Below are 18,223 nucleotides of genomic sequence, written 5' to 3'. Positions count from 1 at the left end.
TCATTGGAATTTTTATTGGAATAGCATTGAATCTGTATATTGCTTTTGGTAGGATGGCCATTTTAATAATGTTGATTCTTCCAATCCATGAGCAGGGGATATCTTTCCATTTCTTTGTATCTTCTTCAATTTCTTTTAACAGTGTTTTATAATTTTTCTTTGTATAGGTCTTTCACCTCTTTTGTTAGGTTTAATCCCAAGTATTTGATCTTTTTGGTTTCAATTATAAAAGGGTTTTTTTTTTTTATTTCTTCTTCAGATTGACTGTGTATAGGAAGGCTACTGATTTTTGTGTGTTGATTTTGTATCCTGCTACTTTACTGAACTGGTTGATTATTTTGAGTAGTTTTTCTGTGGGGTATTTAGGGCTCTCTATGTATATTATCATATCGTCTGCAAATAGTGATAGTTTTACTTCTTCTTTCCCTATCTGGATTCCTTGTATGTCTTTCTCTTGTCTTATTGCCCTGGCTAGGACCTCCAGTATTATATTGAAGAGCAGTGGTGAGAGAGGACATCCTTGTCTTGTTCCTGATCTTAAAGGAAAGGCCTTCAGCTTTTCACCATTGAGAATAATGTTGGCAGTGGGTTTGTCGTATATGGCTTTTATCATGTTAATGTATGTTCCTTCTATCCAGAGAATTTCAAGAGCCTTCATCATAAATGGATGTTGGACTTTGTCGAATGCTTTCTCAGCATCTACTGATATGATCATATGGTTTTTGTTTTTCTTTTTGTTGATGTGTTGGATTACACTTATCGATTTTCGTATGTTGAACCATCCTTGTGCCCCTGGGATGAATCCCACTTGATCGTGGTGTACTGTTCCTTTGATGCATTGTTGGATTCTGTTGGCAAGGATTTTGTTGAGGATTTTTGCATCAGTGTTCATTAGGGAGACTGGCCTGTGATTTTCTTTTTTTGTGCTGTCTTTGTTTGGTTTTGGTATTAGTGTAATGCTGGCTTCGTAGAACGTATTTGGTAGTATTCCTTCTTTTTCAATTTTTTGAAAGAGTTTGTGTAGGATAGGCACTAATTCACTGCTGAACGTTTGGTAGAATTCATTTGTGAAGCCGTCTGGGCCTGGGCTTTTGTTTTTCGGGAGTGCTTTGATTACTGCCTCGATTTCGCTGCTTGGAATTGGTCTGTTTAGTTGTGCTATTTCTTCTTTGACCAGCTTTGGATGATTATTTCATTCTAGGAATTTGTCCAACTCTTCTAGGTTGTTAAATTTGTTTCCATATAAGTGTTCATGGTAATCTCTGATTATTATTTTGATTTCTACTGAATCTGTTGTGATTTCTCCTCTTTCATTTATAATCCTGTTTATATGTGTTTTCTCCAATTTTTTTTTGTGAGCCTGGCTACAGGTTTGTCTATGTTGTTTATTTTTTCAAAGAACCAGCTTTTGGTTTCATTGATCTTTTGGATTGTTTTTTAAATTTCCAATTCATTAATTTCTGCTTTGATTTTTATTATTTCCTTTCTTCTACTGGATTTAGGGTTTTTTTGGTTGTTCTTTTTCTAACTCTTTGAGATGTGAGATTAGGTTGTTTCTTTGAGTTCTTTCTTGTTTGTTGATGTGAGCCTGTATTGCTATATATTTTCCTCTTATTACTACTTTTGCTGCATCCCATCAATTCTGGAAAGTGGTGTCTTCTTTGTCATTCAACTCAAAGTATTTTTTAATTTCTTCTTTGATCCCCTCATTAGTCCAGTGGTCTTCCAGTAGTGTGGATTTCAATCTCCATGAAGTGGAAGGGTTCCTTGTTGTCTTTTCATGATTTATTTCTAGCTTGATGCCTTTATGATCGGAGAAGATAGTTGGAATGATTTTGCTCTTCATGTATCTGTCAATGTTTGTCTTGTGGCCCAGTATGTGATCGATTCTGGAGAATGATCCATGTGCACTTGAGGAAAATGTATACTCGGATTTTTTTGGGTGCAGTGTCTATAGATGTCTGTTAAGTCCATGAGTTCTATGTTTTTATTCAGGGCTCTATTGTCTTTGTTTATTTTTTGTCTTGTTGATCTGTCCATTGGTGAGAGTGGGGTGTTGAAGTCTCCCACTATATATGTATTTTCTTTAATGTCTGTTTTCAAAGCTGATAATAATTGTCTAATATATTTTGGTGCCCCTTCATTTGGTGAGTATATGCTGATGAGTGTTACATCTTCCTGATGTATTGTCCCCTTAATCATAATGTAGTGTCCATCTATGTCTCTTTTTACCTTTTTTCATTTGAAGTCTATTTCATCTGATATAAGTATGGCTGTTCCTGCCTTCTTTTTTGGTCCATTTGCTTGTAGGATTGTTTTCCAACCTTTTACTTTCAGTCTATGTTTATCTTTTGTGGTTAAATGTGTTTCGTGGAGACACCAGAAGGTTGGATTTTGTTTTTTAATCCAGCCTGCTACTCTGTGTCTTTTTATTGATGAGTTTAATCCATTTACATTTAGAGTTAATACTGATATGTTGTCATCTGTGTTTGCCATATTGTTTGTCTTTTTTGTGATTTTATTCTGTTCTTGCTTTATTCTGTTCTTCTTGTTCATTCCTCTGTTGGTTTTGGCTTTAGGACTTCTTGTAGAATTTTTTGGAGTGGGGGTTTAGTTGTAACGAATTTCTGGAGTTTCTGTTTGTCTGAGAAGGTCCATATTTTTTCTTCGTAGAGGAAGGAGAGCTTTGCAGGGTAAAGTATTCTTGGTTGGCATTTGCTGTCTTGAAGTTTGCTGAATATGTTACTCCATTCTCTTCTTGCCTGTAATGCTTCTTTGGAGAAGTCTGAAGTTAACCTGATTGGTTATCTGTTTCTACCCTCTTGCCAGTTTCATTATTTTTTCCTTGTCTTGGACACTTGCAAGCTTTACTATTAGATGTCTTGCTGTAGTTTTCTTTCATTGGTAATTGGGAGTTCTTCTTGCTTCTTGTATGTCTATATTCATCTCCTTCATGCTTGAGAAGTTTTCTTCAATTATCTCTTTGAATAATTTCTCAGTTCCTTTGTCTCTCTCCTCACCTTCAGAATGCCTATAATTCTTATATTTCCTCTCTTCCTGGAGTCTGATAATTCTCTAAGAGTATTTTCATACTGCTTCATTTGCACTTCTCTCTCCTTTTCTCTTTTGGCTCTTATTATTTCCGTATCTTTGATAGTACTGATCCATTCTCCCATTTCGATTCTGTCTTTATTGCTTTTCCCGGAGTTCTTTATCTCCTCTAGTAATATTTTAATCTCCTGCGTTTCTTTTCTTTCCATTCTTAAAGTCTCAATTTCATTCTTCAGTTCAGTGATTATTTGTCTCAAATCATTTTTTCCTTTCCATTTATTTTCTGCTTTTTAATCATGATGATTATTAGTTCTCTATCTGATAGGCCGAGAAGTTCTTCCATGTCATTGTTGAGCTCTGGTGACTGTATTTCTTTTTGCAGTGTGTCCTCCTGTGGGCTTGCTTGGTTATTTATATTTTTTCTTCTCCCTGTTGTCTGCTTTCTAGTTAGTTCTATGCATTGGGACATTGTGCCACTGGTGTTGGCGGGCATCTCTTTGGAGTGCTGCTTTAGGGGTGTTGAAAACTGTTTACTAGACTGAGAACAGCACTGGTAGGCCAAAACTCCACCAGGGTGTTGATGCTGTGTTGCTGGGCACTGTCCCACAGTTCCCTCCCTCTATATTTACTCTGTTCCAAGAGGGAATCAGCTAGTTGGTGATTTTGTTCTGGTCACGAAGTGGCGCCAGAGACCCGTACTTGCTGACCTGTGCTTTTTCCCAGTAGTCTCTGAGTAATGGAGGGCGCACCTCAACACAGGGGCTCTTATTCAAGCTGGGTGCTGTGTCTGCCCTGTGTGCACTGGATGCTGTGCCTGCAACTGTATGGATTCCATGCCCTGAATTCTGCACTCTAGGTCTCAGTTCCAGGGTGATCAGATCCAAAAACGCTGGCTGTCACCCTGTGCAGTGCCCGCTGCTATGGCGCATCCCACACCCTGGATCCTGCGCCTGGCTCTCAGTTGCAGGATGGGATCTTGCTCCACGCCTTATTTCCCTCCTTATCCCCGTTTGTGTGGCCAACCCTCTCTCAGAGCCTGAGGGTGTTTTTGGGATCCCTGGTTTCCAACTATCAGGATTTGGTGATTTTTTTTCCTGGTCGCTGCGTGGCACCAGAAATCTTTATTAGTGTCCTTCCAGAACTCTTTTTTTCCCCTGTGGGTCGGGGGAACAGAGTGGGAGTGGCGTGGAGTGCCTCAACGGCGTGGAGGTGCTGTGGCTGCCCTGTGCCCCACCGCCATGGGGATCCCACGCCCCGAATTTCATGCCCTGGGTCTCAGTTCCAAAGCCCTCAGATCCAGGACGCAGGCTGTAGCCCAGATCAGTGTCCACAGAAATGGCGCCTTTGCACTCTGCTCCCAAGTCCGGGCGCCTGGTTTCTGATTACTCAGTAAGGGACATTCACCTCAATGAGAGCTCCCACTCTTCTCCCCGCAAGCCTAGGTAGCAGGCATGGGGACCTGGGCAGCCGCAATCCATGTATGATTTTTGAGCACGTCCGCTTTTCCACACAAGCTTACCAGCTGGCCTTGGGCTATTTGTAGGTCTTTGTTCTCTCTAATGCCGCCTGGAGCAGTGTGCTCACCTCTGGGTGACTCCTGCACGGTTCTCCACAGTTCCAGGGTGCGGTGCCTGAAATGGTTCCTGTCCACTCACAGTCCTGCTTGATGCATAGTTTGTTCTTGTTGGTTGTTTTAATTGTTTTTTGTTGTTGTTATTGTTGTTTTCCTCCTTTCTGTTGGTTGGAGAGTGACGACTTTGTGGGAGGGGGAGGGTAGCAGGGTTCTTAGCAGCATTATTTCTAGCAGCCAAAAAGTGGAAACAATCTAAATGTCCATCAGAATAAATAAAATGTAGTATGTTCATTTAATGAAATAGTATACAGTAAGGAAAAGAGACAAAGTACTCACAAAAGAGCTTAAATTTTAATTTTATTTTTAAAAACTAAGTAATATATTAACATTCAAAAAATACTGGACCATTATTTTCAACTCCAGTTCTCATCCCTACAGGGAACCCTCCACACCTATTTCTCTCCCTTTATCTCCACTCTTTACTCTTCTAGTGCTTTCTCAAACAAATCCAAACATTATGTACTATGTACACATACAATACATAACCCTTTCTTACACAAAGATCTTCTTATACTTTAAAATAATCTGGCCATCTTTTAAAATAATCTGTTCAGATTCTTGTTCCTGATCAATACTTAACTCCCTCCCTATATTACTTAATCTACCTTCCTCCCTTTTGGAAATGTAGAAACATTTCCCTGCCGCAAATCTGATAACTCTTCTGTAATAACCAAGTCTTCAGACTTCACTGGTGGCTGCTCATTGTCCTCATTATCAAGTTTACTAAGGATGTAATTTACCTGGGTCAGAACATCTGAAAGCAGAACAGTCCTGAGTGGACATGTCCTGAGCTTGAGCTATTTCCTATCACTGCTTAGCCATTTAAATCTAAAGATAATCAATCTTTGTCTGCCTTTAGGCAATGGGACCAAAAGTCCAAAGCCCATCTTCCAACTGTCCATCAGAAATCAAAATCCCTTTATTTCATCAGAGTAAACATCCCAGATGTTTCAAAGGATTCATACTAGACTTTGGTAAAGGATATACGCATTTGTTAAAATAAAATGCCTCCAGTGAAACCCATTAACTGTTCTCCTTGAGTTTAGGTGCAACATAAACATCCTTACCCTACTGAAAGTGCAGAGAGAAATATGATTCTTTGATTATTAACACATAAGCAAGTCTTAGCATATAATAAAGCATATTACATCTTCCAATCTTTTTCACAATACTTACACTCTCTGAGAAAAGTCAGACTGTGGTTATGGTCTCTATTTGACAGACATCTGAGACTAGGGGGATTAAAAAAACATTACACATAACTTTTATTAAATGTGGTAGGAAAAAATTTTTATGTTGAATATATGCATTTATTTCTGCTTCCTTCTAAAGTCTCACTAAATGATATAAATAGTTTGTTATTTTTAAAGGCATAAACTGAACAGACTTCTTCTTTGGCAAGATGGAATATTCCTCCTGCTAAGTACCACTAACTGCTTTGAACACTGCATAAAAACAAACATAAAAAGAGTCTGAAATGTGGGTAGAAGGCAACAGACTGGCCTGGAACCAGGAACTCTGGGACCTAAGGAATGACATGGTGGTGAGTTGCCTGGATTTTGTTTTTGTCTTATGTATCCCAGACTAGAACCAAAGAAAGCAGCAAATTGAAAACACCAATGGGTGCAGACAAAGAAAGCCCTAAGGGAAGCCTGCTCTCTCTAACCAAACCCAGGAAAAGGCCAAAGCAATCTAGCAAGATAGGCCCTCATAGACGCTCCACTGAAAAACAGCCCAAAACCACAGAAAAACAAACAAAACTGTAGCTACTCCTTCAGCCATGCCAACACCTAGATGTCCATCCTCAAGAGGCTGCAACAAATTACCCCAACCCATTTGTCAAGGTGGATGGTATTAAAGAAGCCTGAGTAGAGAATCAATACCTTCATCTCCATGGGTGTTAAGGCGGTATTCCTTCTTTTTCCCAGTAGAATGGTGTCAGAGTGAAGAGTGAAGACTTTCACAACCACCAAGCAAAAACAAGCCCTACTCCTATCCCCATGGTGTCAATGGAGGCCACATGGAGAACAACGACAAGGCAATCCAACATCCCAGCCAGGGAAGTATCAGTGGAAGCCTGATGGAACTAGAAATCCCACCCTACCCATTAATAAATAGGAACACTTCCTGAGGTACCAACAGAGGCCCAGTGAGAAACCTGAATTTTTACCCCCACCTACATAACAAGGGGGTACTCCCAAGACCCCACTAATCCCCTGCCAAAGCAGAAATCAGTTCAAACATAAGTTTATATAGACCCAGTCTTATAATATGAAAATGTTGACAATTATTTGTGATACCAAAGGAGGCTATCAGGAAACAAAAATTAATAGATGCCATACTGATATGACAGAGATGACAGAATTACCAAGCTATGACTTTAAAGCAGTTATGACAAAAATTGCCTAAATCAGCAATTACAAACACACAAATTTGAAGTACATAAATAGAAAGCCTCAGCAAAGAAATAGGAAGTTTCATCAAAGAAACAAAAACCCTAAAGAAATACCAAATGGAAAACACAATAACCAAAAACAAAAAGCACAATGGATGGGCCCAAATCCAAAATGGAAGGGACAGAGAGAATATTCAGTGAACCAAAAAATAAAACAATAGAAATACCCAATATGAACAAAAGACAGCAAATAATTGAGGAAAAAAGAACAAAATTAAAATGCATGAGTTTGTAATGATATAAATAAATGATTATTTCAATAAAAAAATGCAGGAGAAGAGACAAATTTCTTTTGCGGGAGAATTTAAATAATTATGTAGAATCTCATGAAAAGCATAAATCTCCACTCCTTAATGACTTTCTTAAAAAGACAACAGTACAGAAAGGGGCAGTGGAGAATGCAGTGGTGAAACTTGACAAACACTACCTTGACTGGATGATCAATGTCAGGGATAAATCACGGTATCTTACATACCCATTACATGATGTGACTGAATGGTATGGTAATTCTATGGTTTTCCTCCAAAATGACAAGACCAATCTAATAAGAAAAGCGTAAGAAAAATTTCAGTAGCGGCATCCTACAAAATACACAACCAGTAACCTCAAAATTCAAAGTTTGAAAAATGTTACAGTCAAGAAGAGCCTAAGGAAATATGAAAATTAATTGTAATGTGTTACTGTGACTGGGATCCAGAACAGAAAATAGGTAAAGACCAAGGAAATGTGAATAAACCATGGTCATTAATTAGTAATAACCATCAATAATGGTTCATTAATTCTGGCAAAAATACTATATTAACATAAGATGTTAATACCATGTTAATACCAATAACATAAGATGTTAATACTATATTAACATAAGATGTTAATACCAGGGGAAACTGGGTGTGAGTTATATGCAAATCTCTGACCTATCACCTCAACTTTTTGTAAATCCAAAAATAAAGTCTATTATAAAACAAACAAACAAAAAGCAGAGTCTCAAGGGGCTGTGGAACGATAACAAAAGATCTAACATATATGATATCAGGGTTCCAGATGGAAAACAGAATGGGGAAAGAACTAAAATGATACTTGAATAAGTCTGAAGACTCCCTTAAATCTGACAAGAAATATAAACCTACAAACTCATGCTGTTGAGCACATTCCAAATAGGATAAATCCAAAGAAATCCATTCCAAGACAAGACATAACCAAACCCCTGAAAATAAAAGACAAAAAAAAAAATACTGGAAGCAGTCAGGAAAAAATGTGACATATAGTCACCTATTTGGGAAAAGAGTTTGAATAGCAGTTTCATCAGAAACCATGAAGGCCAGAAGGAACTGATACAATATTTTTACATGCTGAAAGAAAAGAACTGTTGATTCAGAATTCTCTATCTTGCATAAAATTACAGGGAATTCAAGACATTCTTAGATGAAGGAAAACTATCAGAATTTGTTACCAGCAGATTTACCCTGTAAGTATGGCTGAAAAAAATTATATCTAAATAAAAAGGGAATGATAATACAAGGAATCTTGGACATCAGGAAGGAAAAACACAGTAAGGAAAAAAAATATGAGTACATACAACACACTTTCTTTCTCCTACTGACCTCTCCAAATTAAGTTTGACCGTGGAAGCAAAAATTACAGCACTGTCATGTGGCCTTAAATACAAGTAGAAGAAATATTTAAGATGATTATAAATGGGGGAGGGTAAGGCAGAGAAGAGGGTTTAAGATTGCTATACTTCACTTGAATGGTGAAATAACACCACCAGTAGGCTGTAATAATTACATACACACACACATATGCACACATTAAAATATACATATATATAAACACATACACATAGTATTGAATAGATTACCACTTATAGAAAGAAATGGCCTACAAGTACATGAAAAGATGCTCAATATCACTAAACATCAGGGAAATGCAAATAAAAACCACAATGAGATACCACTGTGATACCTCATTGTGATAACCACAATAGCAAAGAAGTGGAAGCAAACTAAATGTCCATTAACAGAAAAATGGCTTCAGAAAATGTGCTACATAGATACAATGGAATATGACTCAACTTTGAAACAGAAAGAACCTTGTTATATTCCACAACACTGATGAACCTTGAGGATATTATAGTAAGTGAAATAAGTCAAGTCATAGAAGGACAAAACCTGCATGATTCTACTTATTATAAGATAAAATAGCCAAGCTCATAGAATGGTGGCTGCCAGGATCTAGTAAATGGGGAGTTGCTATTCACCAGGTATGAAGTTTCAGTTGTACTAGATGAGTAAGTTCTAGAGATCTTCTGTAAACACTGTGCCTGTAAGTTAACGATTATGCAAACTAAAAATGGTTAAGATTGTAAATTTTTTTCTTTTTTCCTTTTTTTAAGATTTATTTATTTATGCATAAGAGCTGGTGTATAGGCCAGAGGTGTGGTGGGTGAGAGGATTCACCAGAGACAGAGTGGGGAACAGAACAGGTAGATGACCGAAGTACACTGCTGAGGAGAGCAGCGGGCGACTCAGGAGAGGTCTGTTGCACCATGTGGGTTGCTCCCTGGCCGGCCAGGGATCAAACTAATGCTGCAGAGGCTGAGGATTGCTTCAGAGTGTGATGCTTAATCCCTTGCGCCACCAGGGAGGCCAAAGATGGTAAATTTTAAGTTAAATGTACATGCACCAAAAAAACAGAGCTATCAACTATAAAGCAGAAACTAATAGAATGAAAAGAGAAGGATACATACTACAATTATAGTTGGAGACTTGAATACCTCCTTCTTAACAACTAAGGGAACTATACAAAAAAAAAGCAAGATTTTTTAGAATAACTCTACTCCATGATCACAACATTTATACAACACTTCTGTCTAAGAACAAAGTATACATCTTTCCAAGTTCTTGCAGAATATATATCAAGATAGAATATATGCTGGACCATAAAACAAACCTCAATTAATTTTAAAAAAGTGAAATCACACAGAATATGTTCTCTAACCACAATAGAGTCAAAATAAACAATAACTAAAAGATAACAGGAAAATTGCCAAACACTTCAAAGCAAAACAACATACTTTCAGATAATCCATGTATCAAGAGGAAGTCTCAAGGGAAAGAAGAAAGGGACTTATAACTGAATAAAAGTGAAAATATGCATATCAAAATAAAGAAGAGCTGAGAGAGATTTCTAGCACTAAAATGCATATAATGAAAGAGGAACAGTCTCAAATCACTATTCTAAACTCATACCTCAATTGCTTAGGAAAAGAAGAGCAAAATAAACCCTAAACAAGCAGAAAGAAATTAGTATTAGAACAGAAACCAATGAACGAAAAACGGGAAAATACGGAAAATCAAAGAAACATGAATAAAATCGATACACCTTGATACATAGACCAAAAGAGAGAAAAGACCATTATCAGGAAGGAAATGGGGGTTATTGCACTAAACCCTACACAAATCAAAATAACAAGAAAATGCTACTAACAACTAATTCTACATGCATAAATTGGACAACTTAAGTAAAAAGGACAATTTCTCCAAATTACAAACTAGCACCTCACCCGAAATGAGATAATCTGAGTAGCACTTTAACTACTTAAGGAAACTAATTTTATAATTTAATAACTCCCCAAAAAAGAAGTCTCTAGGCCCAGATGTTTTCAGGAGAGAAGTATACCAAATGCTTAAAGATAAAAACCTTCCACAAAATCTCTTCCAGAAAACAGTACAGGGAATAATTCCCAATTCACATTAGGAAATCATAATTACCCTGACACCAAAGTGAGAAACAGTCAAAAAAATACACCTACAGAACATTATCTCTCATAATTATGCATACAAAAATCGTGACCGAAATATTAACAAATAGAATTCAACATATAAAAGTATATCATATTATTTCATCCATAAATATTACAGCATATATCTCTAAAAGGTACTGTTTTTTAAAAATATAACATGAATCTAACATGAATCTAAAAATATAACATGAATATAACAAAAATTACTCTTGAAACCTGAGTAATTTTTTAAGATTTGAGCTATAATTAACATAATGAAAAACAGAAATCTTTATTTTTTTCAATTGAAATAACAATGCCTTATAACAATATACAAGTTTCAGGTGTTCATTACTAAGAATCAGTATGTGAAGCACATGGACCTTAAGGTGTTCTGATAAGTGTATGACCACTGCTCAAAAAAATAGAGCAGTTCCATGACCCAGATATTTCCCACATGCCCTTTTCTAATCAATGTCTCATACACAAATAACTACTTCCTCATCTCCATAACCATAGACCAGTTTTGTCTGGTCTTAGACTTTTAGAAATGGGATCACAGAGTATACATAAAAGGCTTCTAGGCCCAAAAAGTGGAAAAGCATACCAGGTGGAAAGAACTTCATACACAAAATATAAAGGTATGAAGGTATATGATTACAAAATGCTGAAGGGCTCAAGAGGGTTGAAAACTGCGGTTGGTGACTGATAAAAGACAGAATTAGAAAAGGAAGCTCACTGGAAAGCTAAGGTCTTCAGATGAAACTCTATGTTAATTCTGAGCACCAACTGCTAAATAAATTTTTCCCTGACTTCAAAATTGGGTCAGTTCTCTCAATATGTCATTTCTCCTCAACACACTAGTTGAGTGAGACCAAAGCAGGGGCAACATCCTACACCCCATGTCCATTCACTCCCATCGTGTGCAGAGGTCTCTACTATCTCAGGGATGGAACAGCCCTACTTGGCTTTCTGATGAGAGGGCACCTATCCTATGACCCACGTTAAACAAACAGTCCCAAGTCTGAGAGGCAGCCTTACCATTATCTGGATTTCTCTCTTGCACACCTGGAGATCATGCTCATTGTTAACAAACATGCGTTTCAAGGCACATTTCATTCCATTGCTTGTCCTCACCAGAAACACGATAGCAAATCCACCTGCGAGAGAAACACACATAATAAGTTCTTGAGTTGTGTTCAAAGAGTCAGTCCAATGACTAAGGAGGCAATAGGTTGTTGCTGTCACTGTTAAGGGTATTAACAGCATCATCAGCTGAGCCTAGGACAGTGACGGTTTAAAGGTGTTCTAAGGACTCAGGTATTATTTGTGGGATTGAGTGGCAAGAATCAAAAATTGTTTCTAAATATATATCTCAAGAAAAAGAACAGTAATCATATACCAAAGAATTTATAGATAAACATAAGAATAACAGGTTAAAAAAAAAATCAACTCCATTCCAACCACAGTTCAAGGCACTTTCAACTCCTGTTAAATTCTCACTACAATCCTGTGAGGCTGGGTGTTATTTGACCCTTTAAGACAACAATGATTAGTTGAAGAAACAGAGGCTCAAAGAGATGAGATTCAATCAAGGATTTATCTATTTATTTTTAAAGATTTATTTATGCATACAATAACTGGGGTATAGGCCAGAGGTGAGAGGAGTGAGAGGATTCACCAGAGACAGAGTGGGGAACAGAACAGGCAGATCCACTGAAATACACTGGTAAGGAGCAGCGGGCGAGACAGGAGAGGTCTATATGAGTCACCTCCGTGGTCAGGGATCAAACTCATGCTGTGGGGGCTGCAGCTAGCTTCCTAGTGCTGTGCCTTAACCCCGTGCGGCACCAGGGAGGCCCCTCAATCAAAGATTTAACAAACAAAACACAGGTCTAGCACTTCAGCAGAGAGACTTGGAAATTATTATAGTAAATGTTATAAGAATAATTAGCAATTAATTTCTTCCTTTCTTATCCCTCCACATCCCATCACCCAAGTCAAATCTAACAATACACCTTGAGGATTTCTTCTGTCTTCCCTACTTCGTGGGCTGTTGAGAAGATACAAGACACGGGTATGGAAGTGCTACTCCACTCAACAGACAGAAGCAAACTGACTTTGTTACTTGACAGACTTTTTTTTTTTACTTTTTTTATTTTTATATTTCCCATACAATTGCACCCCCCCTTATTTTGGCCCCAATCCCTCCTTTCTCTGTCTCCCCCCATAGTGTGTCTCTGGTTTATAGTTGTTTGTTGATTTTGATTTTTTTCTTTCTTATAGTTATTCTTTTTCCTGGTCCCTTATTTACGTTTTCTAGATTCCTGCTATGAGTGAGACCATCCAGTATTTTTCTTTTTCTTTCTGGCTTATTTCGCTGAGCATGATCCCTTCCAGCTCCATCTGTGTTGCTGCAAATTACATGAGTTTAATCTTTTTTAATTGCTGAGTAATATTCCATTGTGTATATGCACCACATTTTCTTGATCCGTGGGAGTGCAAACTGGTCCAGCCACTATGGAGAGCTGTGTGGAGATTCCTTAACCTACTAAAGATAGAGCTTCCATATGATACAGCAATTCCACTCCTAGGTATTTACCCAAGGACACAGAAACATTAATTCCAAAGGGCACCTGCACCCCTATATTTATAGCAGCACTATTTACAATAGCTAAGCTTTGGAAACAACCCAAATGCCCAAAAATAGATGACTGGATCAAGATGTGGTACTTGACAGACTTTTTAAGGTACACAGTAACCTCTCTCAAAAAGACAGTTCAGTTCATTAACAGAAATGTATATAATAAACAAATTCTTAAGTGTTCTGAATTTATTACACTTTAGCATTCCACAAATTCTTATAATGCTTCACAACTCAACCTTACCCCCCCCAAATATTGTATGAAGAGTTCTTTGTTAACAGGGATTATAGAAAGATTCAACAATGCTGTCAAAGGTTGAAGGTTTTGGGATAGGCAAGAGTTAGTGTAGACATTTAGTCTACATACCTGCTTATATCTTTTCATAATTTAGTTTGGACTATCCTGTACATTAATTCTGAGTGGCACACACACACATACACACAAAACTTGCTAGGCTCAACATAACTTATAAGAGAATGCAAATCAAAATCACAATGAGATGTCACCTAATCTCTTACCTACACCAGTAAGAATGGCCTACATTAAAAAAACTAACAACAAATGCTGGTGAGGATGTGGAGAAAAAGGAACCCTTTTATTTTGGTGGTAGGAATGCAAACTGGTCCAACCACTATGGAAAGCTGAGTGGAGTACCCTCAAATTACTAAAAATGGATCTACCATATGACACAACAATTCCAGAGGTACGAGGGGTGAGCGGATTCTCCATCCAATGAAGGTGAATACAAAGGAATTGGACGGAGATGAATACAGAGGAACTCATCAGTATGGGAACTTGATTTGAGGTTATGGGGTAGTATTGGGACTAGCAGCCACATGCAAAATTAATGCAGACCAATAAGCAGTGATCATAGAGACCCAGGCCTGAGATCTACAAACAGAACTTTGATTCTGACTGCCCCACGCTAAATCATCTGAGGCCCAGCCACACTTCCGTACCTGCCTGTTGATGTTCATATCATTTCCTGTTATAGCTTTACAAAATTTTATTTCCATTTTTATTATATATTTTTACAATGTTGTTCCCTTTTGTTCTCCCCATAAAATTACCACCACCAAGACACCCATGAACCATCACCATAGACTCTTGTGCTCTTCCCTCCCATTTTGATCCCCTTAAATTTCTCTAATTTATAGTTTGCTTGCTAGTTTTGTCTTTTTTTCTCCTTCTGATCCCTTGGATAGAAAAGTTTCTCTGTGTTCCTCTGTAGTGTCAGGAAGGGACACAGTGCAGGTTTCCTATGATTCAGCAGACTGGGTAAAGGAGGAGTCAGAGTCCTTAGTGACTTTTGCAGGCCTTTTATTGGGGTTCACCAGGCCTATGGCAGGCAGGGGTGCTGGGGGGCCAGGAGGCTGGCAGTCCTCCCAGCCCCCAGCAAATCCTCATTCTATCTAGGCTCTCTGGCGTTCTTTCTGCTTCTCTGCTCTTCTGTTCGTTCTGCTGCTTCTCGGCTTCTCTTTCAGCTTCTACTGGCGTCCCCGTGATGCCACCCTTAAAAAGCCCAGTCTCAGCCCAGGTGAATCCCATCTACCTATGCCCACACCCTATTCCAGGTGCCCATCATCAGGCATGCATTCAGGACCGCAAGGATCCATCTATCCTGATTGCGGGAGGGCAGAAAATCATGACATTTTTCCTTACCCTACATCCTCCTATAAATGAAACCATCTGATATTTTTTTCTTTTTCCTTTTGACTTAGTTCACTGAGAATAATCCCTTCCTGTTCCATCAACGTTCCTGCAATTGGCATAAATTTATCTTTTTTGATTGCCGAGTAGTATTCCATCATGTATATATACCACATCTTCTTGATCCAGTCATCTGATGTTGGACATTTAGGTTATTCCCATATTTAAGCTACTGTAAATAGTACTGCAATGAACACAGGAGTGCAAGTATAGGGTAAGGTAAAGAAGTATCAGGCTTTTGTGCCCTCCCGCCATTAGGATTGATGATAGATCCCTGCGGTCCTGAATGCATGCCTGATGGTGGGCACCTGGAGTAGGTTGTGGGCATGCATAAGTGGGTACAGATGGGCTAAGACTGGGCTTATAAGGGCGGCTTCACAGGGATGCCAAGAGAGCAGAGAAGCAGAGATAACCAGAGACTGCTGGAGCTCAGATAACAGTGAAGGCTTGCTGGGGGCGAAGAGGCCTGCCAGCCTCCTGGTCCCCCAGCACCCTTGCCTGCTGTGTACCCAGTAAAATCCCAATAAAAGCCTGAGAAGCCACTGAGGGCTCCAGGATTCCTCCTTCACCCGTGTAGAGGGCAGGAATGGACACTGAGCAGGTTTTCTAGGATCCAGCAGACCAGGCAAAGGAGGAGTCCTGGAGTCCTCAGGGGTTTTGCAGGTTTTTTATTGGGATCACCAGGTACACAGCAGGCAGGGGCGCTGGGGGGCTCAAACAAGGGGATCCCCCCTTGTTTGAGCAATGCCTTCAGCAGGCTGGCAGGCCTCCCAGCCCCCAGTGCTGGTCTTCACTCTGGGCTCTCCGGCCTTCTCTCAGCTTCTGCTGCTGCTGTTGGCATCCCCGTGACACCACCCTTAAAAGGCCAGTCTCTCAGCCCAGGTGTACCCACTTCAGGTGCCCGCCATCAGACATGCATTCAGGACCACAGGGTTCCCTCATCTATCCTAATGGCAGGAGGGCAGAAAAGCCTGATACCTTTTACCTACCCTACAACCCGTCTTCTGGAATCAGAAAATCTGCACTGTGCCCTTCCTGCCACTACATTTGGCGAAAGTCGGCAAGATAATCTGAAGCAGACGAGTATGGAGCCCTCCGAAGACCTCAGGAGGGACTGAGGAGTAGCAGATTGAGCCTGTGACAGCGCTAGAGGCACCATGGTAGCACAGAAGGTGGACATGGTCCGGGAGCTACAGGACGAGACCTTGCCTGGAGGAGGAGATGGCCTGCGAGGACCAGCCAATGACCTCTGAAGCAGCAGAATCGTTGGGGAAGAAAGGACCATGATTCATAGCTTGACCAGTGCCGATGCCAAGAAACTGATGGACTTGGACTAATGGACTTGGACTGACAATCCCGCCAGAAGGCAGAGAAACTTTGGCAAGTTAATGTTGCTTTGGGGACCCTGGGGGTGGATGGTTTTGTTTGTAAATCCCAGGAGATAAAAATCAAGGCATGGCTGGTGGGCCTTGGTAGAAGAGCCCACAGTTGGCTGAGGGAGGATGCCCTCGCCAAGTTCTCTGCAGCCAGGCAGAGAAAAAGCCAACTTAGAAAAGCAAAAGTTGGTGCTAAGATTGAGAAGCCCTGAGCAGCTGTTAAGCAGCCTGAGTATGCTGAAGAAGGCCAGTGAGTCTCTTAAAATCACCTATGGGTGATGCCCTGCTCATTGTTGAGTGAGGGTGAGGAGCTGAGGAACCCGCTCTTGGGGGACGGGTGGGGAATGTGGCTTGTGGTGGAGCCCACAGCCAAAAAGGGGACCCAAGAGAGGCCGCATGTGGAGCCTGTATCCATGGATCCCCAACCCATGTGCTTGTGCAGAGGGTTGGCCTGAGTGCAGGGGTCTGTGTGTCGCATTGGTGGCTATGAAAGCCAAGTGTTGGAGTGACCGCAGACAGGAATTCTGAGGACTGGGCAATTACCCCAAAATTACAGAATCACTGGTCCAAGAGTGAGTGCATCCTGAGGGTGGAAGCGGTGTGGCGTGTGGCTGAGACCGCAGCAGGAGAAGGCAGATGCCTGAGTGGATCCCCCCTTGTTTGAGCAATGCCTTCAGCAGCAGAAGTGGTGGATCATCTGCTGGTGCCAATAATCTTGTCTTTTGCCACTAAGTTGGTGCTCTGCCTGGACTTATTTGTGTTATGATATATTTTATGTATTCACATATATTGTGATGTATTCTATTTACTTTTGTGGGCCATGGCTGCAGTGTTCATATTGCCAAGAGAAACATATATGGCTTGATATAGACTGTATGGCAGAAAACCCTGAGGGGGTGGATTGCAGGTTAAGGTAAAGTATCAGGCTTTTGTGCCCTCCCGCCATTAGGATTGATGATGGATCCCTGCAGTCCTGAATGCATGCCTGATGGTGGGCACCTAGAGTAGGGGGTGGGCATATGTAAATGGGTACACCTGGGCTAAGACTGGGCTTATAAGGGCGGCTTCACGGGGACGCCAAGAGAGCAGAGAAGCAGAGACCACCAGAGAATGCTGGGGCTGGGAGCCCTGCCAGCCTCCCAGTCCCCCAGCACCCTTGCCTGCTGTATACCCAGTAAAATCCCAATGAAAGCCTGAAAAGCCACTGAGGACTCCAGGATTCCTCCTTCACCCGTCTGCTGGAATCAGAAAACCTGCACTGTGCCCTTCCTGCCCCTACAGCAGGTTACCGTTTGAATTAATGTTTTTGTCCTCTGGGTAGATTCCTAGGAGTGGAATTGCTGGGTCATATGGTAGATCCCTTTTTAGTAATGTGAGGGTACTCCACACAGCTTTCCATAGTGGTTGGACCAGTTTGCATTCCCACCACCAAAGTAGAAGGGTTCCTTTTTCTCCACATCCTTACCAGCATTTGTTGTTATTTTTTTTTTAATGTAGACCATTCTTACTGGTGTAGGTAAGAGATTAGGTGACATCTCATTGTGGTTTTGATTTGTGTTTCTCTTATTATAT

The 18,223-nt window shown here is 40.1% G+C and overlaps 1 protein-coding gene across 2 annotated transcripts in view; it reads right to left on the bottom strand.

Moving 5' to 3' along the window:
- Positions 1–18,223, bottom strand: part of AAK1 (AP2 associated kinase 1) — a gene marked incomplete at its 3' end in the record, with an annotated part of 177,438 nt that overhangs the window by 86,828 nt on the left and 72,387 nt on the right. For both annotated transcript variants that reach the window (XM_084235555.1, XM_084235556.1), the window contains exon 2: positions 11,962–12,080. In XM_084235555.1, coding sequence (XP_084091681.1) covers positions 11,962–12,080 — 119 coding nt within the window. The remainder of the gene's footprint in view (positions 1–11,961; positions 12,081–18,223) is intronic.

The sequence above is a fragment of the Talpa europaea genome, assembly GCF_964194135.1.
Source record: "Talpa europaea genome assembly, chromosome: 6".
Classification (NCBI taxonomy): domain Eukaryota; kingdom Metazoa; phylum Chordata; class Mammalia; order Eulipotyphla; family Talpidae; genus Talpa; species Talpa europaea.
This window is presented reverse-complemented; position numbering and strand designations above follow the sequence as displayed.